Source organism: Ursus arctos, unplaced genomic scaffold (genome assembly GCF_023065955.2).
Source record: "Ursus arctos isolate Adak ecotype North America unplaced genomic scaffold, UrsArc2.0 scaffold_3, whole genome shotgun sequence".
In the NCBI taxonomy this organism is placed as follows: domain Eukaryota; kingdom Metazoa; phylum Chordata; class Mammalia; order Carnivora; family Ursidae; genus Ursus; species Ursus arctos.
The window spans coordinates 38,210,176-38,230,293 of NW_026622985.1; the positions used below are offsets into that span (position 1 = coordinate 38,210,176).

Sequence of the window (20,118 nt, forward strand, 5' to 3'; positions counted from 1 at the left end):
AGCCACCCAGGAGCCCCCAGGCTTGTATTTTTGTGAGCAAGACAAGAAATCACAGAAGTCAGTGAGAGAAAATGGTCAGATAACTGAAAAACAGGAGGCAGGTTAGGAAGTAGCTCAGACCAGGTTGTGCCCACCCATCTGTGTGAGAGTATGTGATCCTTGTACAAGCAAGTCTGGGACTAAATAAAGCTCTTTCGTGGCCTGGATTTAGCCCAAAGACTGTAGTTTGCTGACATTTGATTTTTAAAATTAGCAGGTCCAGGAATCTGTTTGGTTCCATTTGCATTTAGTACCATAAGATTTTCTCTGTGTGTGGGGCACCTGGGTGGCACAGCGGTTAAGCGTCTGCCTTCGGCTCAGGGCGTGATCCCGGCGTTATGGGATCGAGCCCCACATCAGGCTCCTCTGCTATGAGCCTACTTCTTCCTCTCCCACTCCCCCTGCTTGTGTTCCCTCTCTCGCTGGCTGTCTCTATCTCTGTCAAATAAATAAATAAAATCTTAAAAAAAAAAAAAAAAGATTTTCTCTGTGTGATTTTGGGCACTATCCCAAAGCCCGGTCTCAATATCCATATCTGTTAAGTGGCTGTAATAATAGTACTGGCCTTACAAGGTTGTTTAGAGTAGGAGACAGTCCCAGTTAAACATCCAGCAGGTAGTCTGGCACTTATCAGTTATTCAGTAAGCAACTTTTGGAATCGTTATTGTTGTTATATTTGTTATCATACTGAGTTAATTGAATATTTTCTGCCAAAGCCACTATTAGCCTAAATTTTGGAGGCAAGAGAATAAGAGAATAATTTAAATGAGTTGTTAAAAGTTGTAAAGCAATAATCACGGAAGAGGTTGTATCAAGATTCTTTATACTATTCCTGCAACTTTCCTATAAAATCTGAAATTATGTCAAAATAAAAATTGAAAATTAAAAACAACAACAACAACTTTGACTTATTTGCTGGGATTATCTGGGAAAGAAGCATGTTCTGGAACCCTTGACTATTTCTACACTGTTTGTTTTTATATATTTATACCCTTCTAATTTATACCTCAATTTTTTGTGAAAACATCATTCTATTTCAGCCATGGTATGAGAATAAGAAAAAGAGTTTGTGTCCATATTTGGATTAGAGAGAAAAGGGGAACATCATATTCATGAGGTGTAGATAAGATGTAAACAGGGGAAATTAAAGCAAGCAATCTTGAAACTGCAGGGAGAAAGACTCCAGAAAGGCATATACTGCTATATTTTTTCTCTTTCCTTCCTAGAGATATTTCTTTCCTGGAGAAGATGAATATTTGTAAGCACCTACTATGTGCCAGGCACAGTACTAGGTGCTTTCACGTGTTATCTCACTAATGACAATCCTGTTGGGAAAAATACCATTGCCATTTTTACAATGAGAAAAACTGAGGCTCAGAGAGAATAGTTAGGTTTCCCAAGACCACACAGTATGTGAGGATGCTGGGGAAAGAGTGTATCATGGGTTTAGGGTCAGAAACGATTTGGTTAATTGTCCATCAGTGAGTGGATACACAAATTGTGGTATATCCTTATAATGGAATACTACTCCGCAATAACAAGGAATGAACTTTTGATGACCAAAACAACATACTTTAATTTCAACATAATTATACTGAGTGAAGAAAAGCCAGATTTAAAAAAAAGCACACATTGTGTGATTCCATTTATAGAACCCTAGAAACTGCAAACTAATCTGTAGTGACAGAAATCAGGTCAGTGGTTGCTTAGATATAGGGAGGGGTGGGAAGCGACAGGAGAAAACTTTGGAGGGGAAGCGATAGATATGTTCAATATCTTGATTGTGGTTATGTTTACATATGTCAAAACATCATATCATACATCTTACATAGATCTTATTGCATGTCAATTATACCTTAATAAAGCATTAAAAAAAACTGGAGTGGTATCCCTTTTACTATTTACAAGAGCTTAATCTCCGAGACTAGTTTCTTTATTAGTTGGTAATGCATCCTCAGAGAGTTGGTGTGAAGATGAAAATAAATCAGCAAGGTAAGTGTTTGATATAGTGTTTAATATAATAGTAACTGAGCAGCAAAAGTTATGTAAGTCCTAGACTCTGAGTTCTTCCTTCTCAGAGCTTTCTCCATTTCAACTAGTAATGCTAATCACTGTTATTTTTATTTATAGCTAGAATTCAAGCACATTGATCTTAATCCAAAGCACAAGATCTTTCCACTAAACCACACCAAACTATGACAAATTTTATGATTTGACTTCAGGGACATCATCTAATGATGTGGGACCAGGCCAGAATCTTCTGCAAAAAAGCTATTTTGTCTTTGAGCCAATAATTTGTCCAAGTTGTTGTTATTATACTCTTCAGTCCCAGAATTTTTCTTTCGTTCCTTTTTATAATTTATTTATTGATGTTCTAATTTTGTTCATACATCATTTTCCTCATTTCCTTTAGTTCTTTGTCCATTTTTTTCTATTGGTTCTTTGAGCATATTTAAGACAGTTGCTTTAAAATCTTTGTCTAGTAACTTCAATGTCTGGACTTCCTCCCAGATGGTTTCATTCCTTTGAATGAGCCATTCTTGTTTCTTTGTATGCCTTGTAATTTTTTGTTGTTGTTGTTAGAACTGACATTTGACTATTATAATGTCATAACTGGAAGTCAGATTTTTCCTCTTTCACAGGGTTTACTATTTTCTGGTTATTGAAGGCTGTAGCAATCAGTTAATTTAATATCCTTCCCAAACTACTATTGCAAAGACTGTATTCCTTGTCACATGTAGTCACTGAAGTCTCTGTTCCTCAGCTTGTGTTCAGTAAGGGTTGTGATAGAAATATCCTTGAATGCTAGGAACCTCGCAGTCTTTGCAAATTGGCTCTGAGCCGGGGCCCTCCTCCAACTTGCCAGCTTTCACTGTGCCAAGGGATGAGCCCAAGGTGAAAGCATAGGGTCTTCTTGAGTTTTTGAGTATGTGTCTTGCCGTGAGCATGCACAGGGCTTTTTAAATCCCCCCATTTACATAGTTGCTTTTGAATGTCTTAATTTCCCAAAGAAACTCTACCCAGCTTTTGTCTTAGGCAGTCTGTTGTATGTTTCAGCCATAATTTCTGCCTCAGGTGGTTGAGGATTGTTAATTCCACTTGCAGCATTTTCAATCTTTCTCACCAGAGTTCTGAGTTAGGCAAAACAGGGCAGAACATCTTGCATCAGAGCCTGCCCCATTATTAGTCTGCTTGGGATGCTATATCAAAATACCATAGCCTGAATGGTGTAGACACCAGAAATTTATTTCTCACAGTTCTGGGGGATAGAAAGTCCAAAATCAAGGCACCAACCAATTCAGTTTTAGATGAGGATTCTTCCTGGCTTGCAGATAGCTGCCTTCTCATTGTGTCTTCACATGATAGGCATAATGAGTTCCGGTGTCTATTCTTACAAGGGCACTAGCTCTACTAGATGAGGGTCTTATCCTTACGACCTCATTTAGCTTTTATCACCTCTTTATAAGCCCTACAATCACAATGGGGGTTAAGGCCTGAACATATGAATTTTGGGAGACACAATTGTCTATAGCACCCCCAGATAGATTAGAACAGACATCACAGTGATCTCTGAACAAGGTCAGTTTGCTCCCTTCAAAGAACCAGGGAAACAGCAGCACGCTGGGAACATGGGCAGCTACCATTTTTGGATTGCTACACTTTAAGACTCTGCCTCTTTATGACTGCAGTGGCCTTATGACTGCTGCCTTAAGACTGGTGTCCCTTTAAGACAACTGACATTATAAGACTGTCCCCACGCAGAGAAAAGGGTAGGGGAAAGACAAATAAAATGACCACAAACTCTTCGTACTGTTTTGAGGTGCCTTTTTCTTGATTCAGTGCTTAGTGCTATAAACTCTTAACTGTTTTCTAGATTCTCACAAGATTGGTTCTGACTGTTTCTGCTTGTTTTTTTGATGTTTCTGTGGGAGAGTGAGATTTTGGAACTTCCTACTCTGCCATTATGCTCTTCTTATTCAAAAGACTGTAATTTTTGCATGTTTTTCATAAGCCTTATGTTATTCTTCAGACCAAAGCTTTCACAATGCTTTTTACTTCTTATAAATGAAAAGAACTATTTAGATCTCTCTTAAATAAAATGAGATTTATTAGAAATATATTTAAAAAATACATTTCTAATAAATTACTTGGAATATATACATATATATATATATCTCCAATTAAATGGAAAAATTAGCCATTTAAGCTAACAACAACAAACAAAGTATAAATTAATAGGAGAATACAGTGTAGGGATCCATGGAACTCAAGAGCAGGCAGGCCACTTGCAGTATGGGGGCCATAGAAAATCTGTGCAAAGCTAGCAAGTGACTCTCTTTGCTTTCTCTCTCTCTCTCTCTCTCTCTCTCTCTCTGTGGGAGTACCACAGCTCAGGGTCACTACTCTTCTCAAAGAGTCTGCTTCATTTTTCTCTCTACAGAGTAGATTCCTCTTCCCCTTATCTTGGGCTTACATATCTGAGTTACAAGCCCATGTTTGGGTTACAGTGTTAGTGTTTAAGAGAAAGAAACTAAGACTTCTCTCCCAATTCCAAATTTCTATAACAGAGAATCTGATTGATTCCTCTGAGGATCAAAGTCTATCTCCAATCAGCTATCACCAGCAAGGGGGAAGTGTCCTTATATGAACAGTACTCTGGAGACTCAACCTGTAGATGAGAATTGGAGGAAAAGTGATGAAGAAGATGGTGCTTCTCAATGGATGATGGCAAGAAACCCAACAAAGTATCTACCACGATCCATTTTTAGATATGCATACATTTAAATACAATTTAAAAGAAATGAGATAAAAAGATGTCACAATATGCAGCTAAGATTTGTAAGTCAGTTCTTTACAATAAAAGAAGTAGCATACACATTAATAATTTACTGCTTAGGGATTTTAAACTAAAGCTAGCTTCACCTATTCCATTTAAAACAAATGCTTTCTGCTCTTGTTGAACCACAAGGGAAAACAATTAAGGAATATTTTGATTCATATTCCAGGGAACTAGAGAAACTCGGGATAAGTAATCCCAGAGAGCCCAATCTCATAAGTCGAGAATCTTTCTCTAGATGACACAAGTTCCTCAGTGCAACTGTGGCAGTGTCTGCTTTCAAGCTAATATGTTGTGCGTCATGCTGAGTCCTCTTCCCTTGAGGTTAAAAGTATTTCCTAAACTTTCTTTTTTTTCCCTTATCTTCTCCTCTCCTCTATTCTCCACCTTTATTCCCTTTACATGTCAATCAACTTAGAAAATAACATTAGCCTTTCCAACTGTCTCAAAATCTTGGTAGATTTTGTGAAAATGCAGTTGCAAGGAATAAAAACTGTTTGGAAATGCTCTTTTAGTTTCTGTAGGATGAAAATACTTTATCTTGGCAGGTATTTTCAATAATAAATGAGAAGTCCTGCTCAAAAGCACACCATCACCAGAAAAGAAAGCTCTGTCCTTTTTTTCCAGCATTCTTCTTCCTATTCAAGTTAGTGAATAAAGATGGTAGGTAGCAGGGGTCACCTGCAACTACAAATAACCTGATGTTTAGTTAAGCCAGTAGTTCCAACTGATGTGGAGTCATACTGGATACCAGAAAGCAAGAAAGAACAATAGAATAAAACAAGGGAATTTGGATAATTCATTCACTACATAATCAAGGCTTGAATCTTATACCAAGGCTCTATCTTACTCATCCTCACACATTTACCTCTGGGGTCACCCATACCACCAAACTGTGCATTGTCAATAATTGCATAATCTCTGGTGTCCATTGTATAAAGACTTCCCTGTGTGCCCAAGTCTTCCTCTCTGAAAGAGAAAGACATATATTCTATCATTTATTTTCTTGCTGTAGGGTGCAATTTTGCTCTAGGACAAACTCTTAGACCAAATTATTGGTTAAATGTATGTTTATTACTAAGTATGTTTAACTACCACTGTTACCACAAAGAGGGGCACACACCCAACCGCAATTATAAATTAATTCATGGAAAGGAAAAGGAGGCAGTCGTAATTATGTATTCTTTTTAAAGTGCAATAAATTTTCAACGGGCTAATAAAATGAGATCTGACATATAATAACCTACCATCCTGCCATACTCTTAAATCTTAACTGCTCACTATGAATGATGCTAATATTTTACAAAGGTACACAGTAAAATCAGTAATAAGTTATCACCTCTTGAAAGAAAACTCTTCATGGTGTACACACCTAAAATATTTAATACTTAATTGCTTAAAAATAAAATAGGGTAGATCTCATGAGCCTGATGTAATTAAAAGAATGTCAATGCTTTTCAATTACACTGTCACATATAATCTGATTAATCACCTTTTGAGGCAGGTTGGGATTATTTTCCCCAATTTACGGATAGGGAAATTGAGATTTAGAGGGTTTAGATGACTTGCCATGGGCCACTCAGCTAATCAGTGACAAAACTGGGAGTCTCAAGGGTTCCACTGCTCTATTCACTATGTTTCCTCCAGGATTGTCAATGTTTAGATTTCAGTAAGATTCACAACTGATTTCTCTATGATCACATCAGAAAACCCTTATGTAATACAGGTGTCAGAAAGCAAAGATAATACCAGCATTGTATGCTACCCTTTAAGTGAAAAAATACATACTCTCCTTCACTGAATTGTTTGTTCATTCAAACGACAAATCATTAAACACCTACATATGTGCCAGCCATTGTGCTAGGCTCTATTATACCCAGCTATATTAGTTATCTTTGCTGCATGACAAATTATCCCAAACTGTAATACCTTAAAACAACAAACATGTATTATCTTAGAGTTTCTGCGGACCAGGAATTTGGGAGCCGCTTAACGGAGTGGTTCTGGCTCAGGATCTCTCCTAAAGTCAATAAAGATGTTGATGAGGGATACAGTCATCTGAAGGCTTGACCAGGACTGGAGCATCTGCTTCCAAGTTCACTCACATGGCTGTTGTCAAGAGTCCTTGGTTCCTTACTGGCTATTGGCGGGAAGCCTTAATTACTTATAATGTGGGCCTCTCTATAAAGTTGCCTGAGAGTCCTTATGACTTGACAACCATCTTTTCCCAGCAAGCAGTCCCAGAGAGAGAAGAAAAAACTGGCATATGTTTTATTTTTTGGCATACGTTTTATAATCTCCTCTAAAAAGTCACACAAGTCATTTATACATCCTATTCATGAGAACAAGTCACTAAACACAGTCCAAACTCAAGGTGAGAGGAATAAAATCCCACCGTTTGAAAGAAGAAGCATCAAAGAACTTATGGACATATTTTAAAACCACTATATCAGTGAATACAATTTAATTTACTGAGTTTAATCTAATTATTACAAAATGTTTTAATCTCATTGTAACATTTGGATATTTAAAGGGAAACTGAGTGTATTAGACAGTGGTTTTTTTGTGGTTGTTGCTTATTTGTTTCTATTTTGTGTCCCCATTTTCATTTCACCCTATTAAAAAATTCCACATACAATGCTAAATAAATGCTGACTTGTCCTAGCTTGTTGTATCATTAGGAAATGCATTCACTGCTTATTAACAGAAAATCCAAATAACAAAACCTTAAATAGGAGGGATTTATTTTCCCTTACATAACAACAAATCCAGAAATGGGCGGTCCAAAGCTAATAAGCTGGCCCTCTCAAGCAATCACAAAGCCTGGCACCTCTGTCTTCCTACACTGTTAATACTGTGTGGGGCTTTGGTTATTATGGTTGAAATATGGCTGCTCCACCTCCAGCACTGAGTCACCGTTCCAGGTAAGAAAAAAAAATGGGTACAGTTCCAACGGCTAATAGGACATTTCTTCCATAAAGCTTTGAGCCTCTCCTAGCAATATCCATTTTCATTTTATTGATCGGTCACACAGCCAGCCACGGCTTACAGAAATCTGGAGAAGTAAATATTTTTAACTAGACACACTGTCACCCTGAAAAAAATCAGAGTTCTGCTACTAAGGAAGAAAGGATTTGGGCTTAAACAACTACCAGTGTCTACCACTCTGCTCCAAGGAGACTCAACACACATTATTGTGCTCCAACAAGCTTTGACACACATTATTTAAACACCACACCAGACAGACAAATATACTGCCCATGATTTATCTGTGTTTCAAATGGGACAATCTAGTCATTTTGAGTCCCATATACAAAGCATATTTTTCAAAGTAACCACAACTTTTTTTTTCTAGTTGATAACACTGAAGAACTGGCGGACATTAATGTCACTTCTAGGAATCTGTCCAAGTAGATAATTATACAGTTGTGCAAAGGTATGTGCATAACAAAGTTCATCAGAGTTGTTTATTATATTAAAAATTTGGGAAAAAAACAAATATCAATAGAATACGGGTTAGATAAATGATGGTACATCCATTTATCTTTTAAAAATGTTAATCATGATACATTGTTCAGTAAGAAAAGAACTATATACATAATAAAATCCAGTTTATGAAATATTGTATTTATATGTCTTTGTGTTTTTTATTCTTTATATCTAGAAGAATGTAACATCCACTTTAAAAAATGGTTACCTGTGGATTATGAGATTTGGATAATTTTTTTTTATTTGTTTGAATAACTATGTATCGTCACGAAAATAAAAGCTATTTTCAAATACCCAAAATGATGGGAGGGATGTATTCGATCTGGTTTTGTTCAAATCAATATTGTTTCCTGCCAGTAATTTTCTGAGACATGCTATGGCTGAACTTATCTTTGGAATGGTTTCTTACCTTTGCTCAATGGAAAAAGCAAAGTTATTCCTTATTCATTAAAGATTTCAATAAAATTAAAATGAGGTAAGGAATCTTGCATTTTTGTTTGTTTCGCTTTCTATTTGGAACACTGTGACCTCTGGAAGGGTCTCCTTTTCCTCCTGTTTTACAGTGGTTGTGGAAGGGAGGGGGATGAGGCTGGGCAATTAACCATACACAAACTGGAGGAAAAAGAAGGGGATACAGGAAAGGATGTAAGATAGAGAAGTCTGGAGGCATGGGCCAGGAAAAGAGCACTAACCTGAACATCAGGATACTTGCACTTCTAGCTTGGGCCCATCAGTTTATCTTTCTGACCTCAGTTTTCTCATCTGAAAAATAAAAGGTTTAAATAAGAATCTCTAGATGTGCTTAAGTTCTTTTGGAAGATTCTCTTGGGTCTATTAATGGCATATCAAGGCAAACTACACTAGAGGGGAATCTAAACAAAGGAAAAAGAACAACGACAATAATTTACATACATTGTTCATTATTTCTCCCAGGCATGTTAAGTAACTTGCCAAGGTTGCACAGTAAACAAGTGGAAGGACCAAGATTCCAGCACAGAGCCCACACTCCTAAAGGCTATGCTGAAAGGCACTAAAGAACTGACTGAGACGGGCTTTTAAAAGAAGCAGGGTGGTTTTCTCACCCCCAGGCTAGGCCTGAGGGTGGATGATGTTAAAGCCAAGACCTTATCCCCACCTCCTGACTGCTGTGGGGTTGCCTCAATGGCTCACAGGCTCCTCCCTCATGTATCCCTCAAAACGCTTTCTGATTCAAAGTCCTTTGGCCAACTAAAAGGAAGATGAGTTTTGGAAAGCCCTAAGGAAGCTCTTCCTGTTATTGCCTGACAGCACTGAAGTAATGACAGACCAAACCACGTGTGATACAAAAGGCTTTGTGGTACCACTATGTTTTCAACCCTTCCGGGTTCACGTCTCTGGTTACCCAGCACCCGTTTGCATACCTAATCTTGCTGTATTTCCTTTCATTAAGGCCAGAGAAGTACTGACTACAGAGAGTACGGGGTGGGTAGGGGAGTGGGGGACAGGAGAAAAAAGAACGGGAAGCAGGCTAGAGGCCAAAAGACTTCTGCAGGGTTAGAGCCTGTCCCCCACACAGAGGTCCTCAAGTACCTCCAGCCTCAGTCCCTGTAGTTTCACTGCTTTAGTTTCTCTCAAGGTCCGGAAGCTAATGCAAAACCCCATAGCAGAATCAGGAAGCAGAAGGCCAACAGCGAGAAGCCGCAAGTGGGTTGCGACTACTGCTCGTAGAAGACCCGACTTCCCAGACCCCTTCGCAGAAGGGCGGGGCGTGAGCTTGGCGGCCAATCCCCACGTCCTCACGTCGCCATAGCCCCGCCCCATCCTCCCCCTTCTCGCTCCGCCCTTCCCTGGGGCTGGTGCGGTGGCGGCGACGTCAGCTCTAGGAGACCCCTGGGTGGCGGCTGCGCCGTCGGCGGGCCGCGGCCTGGACGCGCTGCGGGGAGGGGCGGAGCGACCGAGCGGGCGGGGGGAGGGGGGAGGGACGGTTAAGCTGGGCCCGCCTCAGCCGCCGCTGCCGCTACTGCCGCCGCCGCCAGGGAATGATCTGGGCGGCAGCGGGCGGCCCCAGCTAGCGGCCGCAAGCCACTTCTGCGGGTACCGGGAGGAGCTACGGTTGCCGGTCTCGAGTCGTCCCCCTCTCCGCCCCCCAGGAGGGGCGAGAGGGAGCCGCGGCTGATGTCAGGTACGGCCGGCGGAGGCGCCCTCAGGCTGCGGGTCCAAGGTCTCGGCTCACCTCGTCCTCACTGATCGGAGTGTGTGTTGGGGGAGCGTAGAGGGTGGAACCAAACCCGGGCGCAGCCAAACAGGTGTCTCGGGGTCGCCGCCGGGGCTGGGGACTGGAGGGCTCCTGAGGGAGGCGTGGGGCACTCCTGTCCCCGGCGCCTCCGTGAACTGCCATTGGGGCCGTCTGCCCATCGGGCCGCTATTTTGTTGACGAGTAGCCTCCTCTTCGTGGTGGGTTCTTCCTTTCTGCCCGTGGGTGCCCCTCCCCTCTTCCTCGCGCCCCTCTCCTCCTCTTCGCGCGCTGCCTGCCGTCGGGCGGCGGCAGTGAGGCGTGGGGTAGCGCCGGGTCGCGTTCCGACCACTTAGAGGTCCTGCCCGCCGGCCCTCCCTGCCCCCCTCAGACCTGTGGGTCAGGCGAGACCCAGGGCTGAGCTCGGACCCAGGGCTCAGGTGTGGGCACCTTCCGCGAGAGCCGCCGGGCTGCCGGGCAGCCTGAGGTGCCGAGCGAGTGGGCGTCTTCCACAAGTGCCGGGGGACTTCCTCGGGGCTTTCTTGGATCATCAGGTTTGTCTGTGGCTGATTTATTTTTTTAAATTTCATTGCCTCTGGCAGAATGAGCAAGCCAGGTGTGTTTGACTCACTTGCTGCGTAGAGAAGGAGGAAAAGAGTTTTTTCTCACCACCACCCCCCCAAACACCGCAAATGTGCTGTGAGTAGTAGGTGCTGACAAGTTGGCCATACAGCTTTGAATTTGGAGAAATTGTATACTCTTAAAAGAAGAACGTAATTTGGGAATGGGGATTTATTCTTCCCTAGCTCTTACTCTCTTATTTTTTTAAATAAGAAAGCACCACATGCTCTGGAAAAGTTGATTGGCTTTATGATCTAGTTCTGTAAATTCGTTATAGATACTGTAGTATATCTTTTTAACGCTTTTCAGATTGGAAACTCTTATGCTAACCATGAACTGACTTCATTATGAATTAACAAGTTATAATGGTAGAATTTTAACGCATTAAAGTGAATAATTGGGCCAATGTGATTGGGACAGAAATATGTTCACTTACTAAGAGTTAGGCACAGAATATAGATAGCTCCGCCTGGGTGCCAGGAAAAAGTGTTGTGCATTTCAACTTGTTTAATTTTGGTGTAGGTTTAGACACCTGAATTTTTAGGAAATATTTAGACAGCTTTCCATACCCTTAGCGGTCAAGTGAACCTTATGCACATGACGCTGTGTGTTCCAAGTATTGTATACAGTAAATTATACTTATTTTCCACTAGCCTTAGCATATATTGATGTGCACTTGAAGTGAATATAAAGTTTCAAGTTACCAAACAGTTAACTCTTTTCACCATATGTTAAGTAAAACAGTGATTTAGTAAGGAAAGTATGACTCATTTAAAATTCTTCATAGGAAAAGAGCATGGTTTTTCAGTACTTGTGGAGAAGTATTAAATATCTCTCTTAAATTTGCCTGTAATTTGTCTTTTTCTGTATCTTTTTATTTAGGCTTCAGAATTTTAAAAATATTTTGTGGTTAATACCCATTGAAGGATAGATAAGGTTTTTCTTAAATATATTTTTTTGGCATAGGTTATACTAGTCTATATTTCTGAGGTAATTTGATATCCAGAAATTCTTAGAATTTTACCACAAGCTTTTTTAGTAGTACATACAGTGGATTAATTTTCACCCAGTCATAGAAATACAAAACTGTCATTTAGGCGTATGCAATTTACTATTTGTATATTGATTTGTGCTAAGATAAAAATTGCATCTTACAGCTTGTAAACCTTGTAAACCATGGTAATTTAAAATAGAGTCTGTGATATGAAATTATTGATCAGAATTCTTGTGACAGTGCAGCTATAAACAAATGTTAAATGGAAAGGGGAGAACTTGACAAAATTAATTTCAGATTCATTTAAAATTTTAAGCTTCCCAGTACAACCATGTTACTTTTAGAAGATTTGTTGAGATTTGAATAAAGACACTAGTGTACAAACTGTAACAAGATGGAAAGAGGGGCGCCTGGGTGGCACAGCGGTTAGGCGTCTGCCTTCGGCTCAGGGCGTGATCCCGGCGTTATGGGATCAAGCCCCACATCAGACTCCTGCGCTATGAGCCTGCTTCTTCCTCTCCCACTCCCCCTGCTTGTGTTCCCTCTCTCGCTGGCTGTCTCTATCTCTGTTGAATAAATAAATTAAAAAAAAAAAAAAGGAAAGAAAAGTATATCAAAATTTTTTTTACCGAAAATTTTTTAGGATTAAGATCATTCCTTTTAAAGAAGGAAGAAAGAGAAGGGGGGGAAATGGAGAATTGTTCTCTAAAAGAGAAGACAGTATTTTATCTTAAATTTAAATGTATATCTAATGTGTGTTTAAATTTTCACTTTGCAACTAATTAAAATAGCCAAGGGGAAAATATACACCAAAATGTGTAATGTATGAAAATAAGAAGTGTCCCTTGAAGGAAAAAAATAAATGGATATTTGTGAAATAGGGAAGCATGTAAGAAGGTAGGAGAAACCAAAAATACCTGAGTAAGTTATCTAGACCCTGTAGTATGAGCTGCCTTGCACATTGAAGGCAGGGAGAGACTTACTAAGTTGGAGAGATTCTGAAATGGGAAACCTGATTAGTTTACAACTAAAGCTGTGTATTTAAAACATTTAAACTGGTGGAAATCAGATAATAGGCAGAATTTGAAATTATGTATGGCTTGGTATAGTCATTTGCATTCTTGGTCCTTCTATTGGTTTCCTAGGGCTGCCATAACAAAGTACAGCAAACTGGGTGCTTTAAAACAACAGAAATTTACCATCTCAGTTCTGGAGGCTAGAATTCTGAAATCAAGATGTTGGCAGGGCCACGGTCTCTAGGTTCTAGGGGAGAATCTGCCTAGATGCCTGTTAGCTTCTCCTGTCACTGGCAGTCCTTGGTATTCCTTGACTTGCAGCTTTATCACTCCAGTCCACTCCATTCTCCCTTTTTTATAAGGACACCAGTCATATTGGATTAGGGTCCACTCTGATGACTTCATCTAAACTTGATTACATCGGCAAAGACCCTATTTCCAAATAAGATCCCATTCATAGGTACTGGGGTTAAGACTTCAACCTCAGTTTTTTGAGAGGGGACACAACTTAACCCATCACAGTCATATAATTTATCTTTTACAGTGTTCAGCAAATTTTTAGCACCATATTTCAGGCCAAATCAGGGGGTGTGGTAGGAACAGAGAAGGGGACATCTAAATGTACTTGTCATTTACCTATCTCAGTGCTTACTCTGAACCAGGTTGCAGAGAGAAAGCAAACAGGTAGACAAAATCTCTGTCCTGGAGGAGTGTATGTTCTAAAACGTTGGTTCTCAAAACGTGGTCCCTGGATTTGCAGCATCAGCATCATCCAGGAACTTGTTAGCAATCCAAATTTTCAGGCTCTAGCCCCCAGACCTCTTGATTCAGAAACTGTTTTAACAAAACTTTCAGGCGATTCTGATGCAGACTCAGGTTTGAGAACCAATGAACAAGATGAAGAAGAGAGACAATAAACAAGACGAGGAAGCAAAATATGTAATATATTAGATGTTAATAGGTGCTGTGGGTAAGAATAGGATGACCAGGGAAGACCCAGGGTGACCAGGGAAGACAGAGTCTAGATCAAGGAGAATCTATATATATCATGTTAATTAATGATGCTTAGTTTTTGTCTTATAGGCAGTAGGGCTCCATGGAGGACTCATGGAGTGACTTGGTCAGCTTTTCATTTTAGATAGGTCATTCTGATGACAAAATGGAAATGAGTTGAGGAGAGATAGCACTTGAGTGAGGGAGACAGATTAAATATTGTAGTTGCTTAGGGGAGAGAGGAGGGTCTGAAATAGTAGAAATGGAGAGAAGAGGATAGATTAAAAAACATTTAGGAAATAAAATGGGTCAGATTTGGTAATTGGATATGGGGCAAGGGTAAGGGGAGTAAGGAGTGTTAAAAAATTAGAGATACTCTAATTTCTAGTTCAGATAAACAGATGGCTCCTAGTGAAATAGGAACCCATTGGTAATTTAGGTGATCGCCAGTGATTTTAGTTAAGCTGAATAGGAAGGGAATTAAGGGAGGAAGGTAATGAGTCACTTTAGACATGTTGAATTTGAGATACCTATGGTCAAGGTGGAAATGTTAGTGTATGTGTGAGTCAGACTTCGAGAAGTCTGAAAAGGATCAAGAGATCCTCTTGTGTAACAAGTGTGGGGATTTTAGTGCACTTTGTTTTTATTAGATTATCCTTATAGATGAAGTAGCTACCTTTATTTAATTTTTGTCAAAAAAATATAATAAATGTGTACTTGATAAAAGCATTAAAACATTAAAAGGTTATAAAATGAAAAAAAAAAAAGCCCTTTTTGCTCATGCCACCTAGTCTTAGTTCCCAGAGGTAGCCTTTGTTAAATATCTTTATATACACCTTTCCAGAATTATATATACAGAAGAATTTAAGATGCCAAATGTGATTATACTACACAGACTGTAGTACTTTGTCTTAAAAAAATAAATATTTTATCTTACACAGTTTTAATGAATGGAGTTACGTTATGGAAGAAAATAAATGAAAAGGGTGGAGTAGAGATTAGTAGATACAGCATCATCTCTTTGATGTAAAGTAAAAGATACAAATACACAGAGAAATGGGAAAGAAAACGTACTCTTTTCTGTATATCCATATTTTTTATCATGGTTTCAGTTTGGGTTTTTTCATTTGTTTTCTGTACATTTTTCTGATTTAAAAAGTAGCCACTACACCTTACTAGCAAAAAGTCATAACTGCGAAATATGCAAAGATTTTCTCCATTAGCACATATAGATCATTGTTTGGACAGCTGCAGAGTATTCTGTGGTATCATGTACCATGTTTGTTTTCTTAACTAGTTCCTTATCAACAAGAAAACATCTTTTGGCAGTGGCTGCCATGAACATCTTCAGAGACTTCTGTGTTTGTGTCCATAGGAGAAATTTCTGATGATGAAATGATGGGTCTGGTCATACTCATTTAAAAATTTTAAAATTTATTGCCAAATTGCCCTGCCAAAAGACAGTAAGTATGTATATTGTGGGAAAGAATGCATGAGTGCCAGTTTTCTCTTCCATGTTATGACTGAGTGTTACTAAACATTTTTTGCTAGTATGATAGGTTAAAAATAGTATTTCTGCATTTGAATTACTTTAATGTGAAATTTGAACATCCTTGACCATTGTATTTTCTTCTTCTGCAAATCCTTTATTTTCTTTATCTGTTTTTATATTAGATTGAGCTTTTATCTTTTTCATTACGATACTTGTTGACATTTTTTGCTGTACAGATTTTTTTTTAACATTTTATATAGAAACATCTTTGAACCAGCAGTTCCACTGCCGGAAGTTTAACCAATGAATAATTTCATACAATTTTCTTATAGTTTCTGAGTTTTGAGAAGATCTCAATTCATGTTATAAGAATGTAAAAAGATATTTTCTTCTAGTTTTGTTATAATTTCATTTTTTTTAATATTGAAATCTTAGAAACATTTGGAATTTGAAAGAGAAAGGTAGGGATCCAGCTGGCTGATTTTCATCTTTTTCCCAAAAGATTATTTCAGTATCATTACTTGAATTAAACCATCTTTTTCTTGATTTGAAATGCTATGTATATTATGTATTAAATTTCCACACATACTTGTTTTTTTTTAATAGACTCTTTATTTCAGTCTGGTAAAGACCACCAGGGGTATGTATCTTTAGGCTGACAAAGGTTAATTAACTTGCTGCTGTGAGGAAGACCACATACCAGAGGAATTGCCAGCATTTTACTAAATAAAGAAAGGACAGGGTTATTATAGGATTTTGGAGAAGGGTGGAGTTTAGACAAAATTTAAATGAAGCAATATTTGATAGGTTTGAAGTACAGCAAGGCTGTGTGTCAAGGGGTTAGTTAACATCGGGCCTGGGCTGAGAAGCAAACTCAGAAGTCCTGTTTCCTTAGAAACTACACAGTTAGATAAATGTGGAATGTTGTGTCTGGGAAGCCCTATCTGAAACTCTGAGTTGGAAATTAAGGCTGCTGCAGTTTGATGAATGATCCATCATCTATGCAAGAATGGGATGTTCCAGTCTCTCTGATAAACTTTCAGATAGCTTAGTTCTGACGGCATGGTTGTAGAGAAAGTTTCTCAGCACAATGTCTGTTGTATTAATTAAAAGCATTAAAAATGTTTTTTTTAAACTGATTTATAGGGAAATTGATATGTCTGTTTGGCCTGAATATCAAATTGTTCTAATTACTATACCATTGTTTATTGTAGGTAATATGTTTTAATCTCTGGTAGGCTTAATCTACCCTCCAACCTGCAATACTCCTTTCAGGAATTTCCCAGTTATATTCCTATTTATTTTCCAAACAACATTAAGAATAATTTTTAACCACATTATTTAATTTTCAAAAATCCCGTATTTAAGTGGGTCCAGGGGCGCCTGGGTGGCTCAGTCGTTCAGCGTCTGCCTTTGGCTCAGGGCATGATCCTGGCGTTCTGGGATCGAGCCCCACGTCAGGCTCTTCCGCTGGGAGCCTGCTTCTTCCCCTCCCACTCCCTGTACTTGTGTTCCCTCTCTCGCTGGCTGTCTCTCTGTCAAATGAATAAATAAAAAATCTTAAAAAAAAAAAAAGTTATGTATCTATCCAGTAGACAAAGTGAGGAAGGCACACCAAGCAAAAAGAATAGAATGGCCAAAGTCATCCATATGCAAGTTCATGGCAGACTTGGAGAATGACTGAATGGTCCTTGCAGGTAAGGGAGTATGAGAAATAAGAAAGCAGGAAGGTAAACTAGAGCCAAGTCTTGTGTACCAAGTCAGCAGTATGGACTTGATCCTTGGATAGTTTGGCTGGGTCTGAAATTCTACATTGGAAATAATTTTTCCTCAGAATTTTGAAGGATTTTATCCATTGCCTTCTAGCTTTCAGTGTTGCTGTTTGAAAGTCTAAAACCATTTAATTCTTGGGGCACCTGGGTGGCTCAGTTGGTAAAGCATCTGCCTTCGGCTCAGATCATGATCCCAGGGTCCTGGGATAGAGCCTGATGTTAGGCTCCCTGCTCAGCAGGGAGTCTGCTTCTCCCTCTTCTTTCATGCTCTCTCTCTCTCTCTCACTTTCTCTCTCTAAGTAAATAAATAAAATATTTTTTAGAAATTAAATTAAAAAAAATAAAACCATTTAATTATTGTCTCTTTGCTTCTTTCTCTGCAATCTTGCAGAATGGTTTCTTTGACCAGATTGTTCAGAAATTACATGATACTATATCTTTGTGGGTCTGTTTTTGTTCAGAGTATTAGCTATCATTGGATCCTTTCAATCTGGAAACATCCTTGAAATACTTGATTGTTGATTTCCTCCCCTCTTTTTTATCTGCACCTGTAAACTGATTTTTAGTTATCAGTTTTCTCTTATTTTCCATCACCTTATCTTTTTGTTTTGCTCACTTTGGTGGTGATTTCCTTAACTTTATCCTATGGCTGTTCTATTCAGGTTTTTTATTTTCTTACAGTTTAATTTGTTGTGGAGTTCTTTTTGTCCTCATAATTTTTTTTAAAGCTATTATCTTATTCTAATTTCATGAATAGAATGGCATGATATTTTTTAATCTCTCAGAATATCAATGATTGGGGTTTTCTTAGTTTTCATCTCATTATATCATCTCTTCCAAGTTGCTTTAAATTTGACTTTCTTGTTTTTTTTCTTTCATATTAGAGGCTTTCCTTAAAATACCTGGTGATTCTTAAGTGACTATATTTTATAGTAGATTCTAAAAAGCTAATTAAAGTTTCTATACACATTGTTAGGGCTGTGCAGTATTCTTCACTATACGATGATTGAACTAGAATGATTGATTGCTGAACCTTTTGGGGATTCCATTAGAGCAAAACCAAACCAAGCGATTTTTAACTTTCCCAATCATAAAGTTGCTGTAGCAGATGATGCTAATGCTTTGTCCAAGGGCCTGTATCTTCTTTCTGTTCACAGGCTCCTAATGTATATTCATTTCCGTTATCTGTCTCCTAAGGTTCTTTGTTGCTGGGCTGCCCTCACACTGCCAGACCCAGTTTTGCCAATGTACAAACTATGGGAGTGTCTGAGAAGTTTATTTCCTAAGAACAGCCCTTAACCAATGATTAATTCTATGAATACAACTCTGAGGTGCAGCTTGTATTGCCTCCAGAACTACCCTACAGGATGGAGCTAAAATTACCTCCCATGGAACTTTGCATGACTTCCTTTCCTTCCCTATCCTACTTCCCTATAAGTTTGTTCAGGGAATACTTTCTTTCTTTTTTTTTTTTTTTTTAAGATTTTATTTTATTTATTTGGTTTTTTTTTTTGGGGGGGGGGAGTATGCACAAACAGGGGAAGCAGTAGACAGAGGGAGAAGCAGGTTCCCTGTTGAGCAAGGGGCCCAATGTGGGACTCAATCCCAGGACCCTGGGATCATGACCTGAGCCAAAGGCAGATGCTTAGCTGACTGAGTCACCCAGGCACCCCCAGGGAAAACTTTCTAATAAACCGCTTTCACACAAAGACCTCATTTCACAGTTTCCTTTCTGAGGACCCAACTTAAGATAACCATTAGCGTTTGGACTGCATTCCCTTTGATGATGTATTATTTTGAAGTGAGATTGGACTGAGTTTTTTTTTTTTTTTTTAATGCTATCTATATTTTGGGCTTTCTTTGTCAGAGACTGGTATCAAACTTTTACATAAAAGAAGAATTGGTTAAGTTCTACTTAACTTCCTGAATGATTCATGTAGTATAGGCATGCCACAGAAATATTGCGAGTTCAGTTTCAGACCACTGCAGTAAAGCAAATATCATCACAACAAAGCAAGGCAGATGAATTTGTGGTTTCCCCATGCATATAAAAGTTATGTTTACACTATATTGTAGTGTATTAAGGATGCAATAGCATTATGCCTTAAAAAATGTACATACCTTAATTTTCCTTATTAAAATATACTTTATTGCTAAAAAATGCTAACCATCATCTGCGCTTTCAGTGAGTCATAATCTTTTTGCTAGTGGAGGGTCTTGCCTTCATGTCCATGGCTGCTGACTGATCAAGGTGGTGGTTGCTGAAGTTTGGAGTGGCTGTAACAATTTCTTAAAATAAGACAACAACGAAGTTTGCCACATCTGTTGCCTCATTTTTTCATGAACGATTTCTCTGTAGCATAGATACTGTTTGATTGTATTTTACCCACAGTGGAACTTCTTTCAAAATTGAAGTCAATCCTCTCAAACCCTGTCAATGTTTTATTAACTAAGTTTATGTAATATTCTAAACCTTGTTGCCATTTCAAGTCTTCACAGCATTTTCACCAGTAGATTTCATCTCAAGAAACCACTTTCTTTGCTCAACCCTAAGAAGCAACTCCTCATTCATTCAAGTTTTTTCCTAAGATTGCAGCAATTCAGTCACATCTTCAGGCTCCATTTCTAATTCTAGTTATCTTGCTGTTTCTAC

The 20,118-nt window shown here is 38.8% G+C and overlaps 1 protein-coding gene across 3 annotated transcripts in view; it reads left to right on the plus strand.

The window, feature by feature from the left end:
• The first annotated feature begins 10,300 nt into the window (after window positions 1-10,300).
• C1GALT1 (core 1 synthase, glycoprotein-N-acetylgalactosamine 3-beta-galactosyltransferase 1) overlaps window positions 10,301-20,118 on the plus strand; it is a 30,307-nt gene continuing 20,489 nt past the window's right edge. The window contains exon 1 of one of the 3 annotated variants that reach the window (XM_026506273.4): window positions 10,301-10,526. In XM_026506273.4, the coding sequence (XP_026362058.1) occupies window positions 10,520-10,526 (7 nt within the window). In that variant the 5' untranslated portion in view covers window positions 10,301-10,519. The other 2 variants (XM_026506291.4, XM_026506281.4) reach the window with 2 other exon arrangements.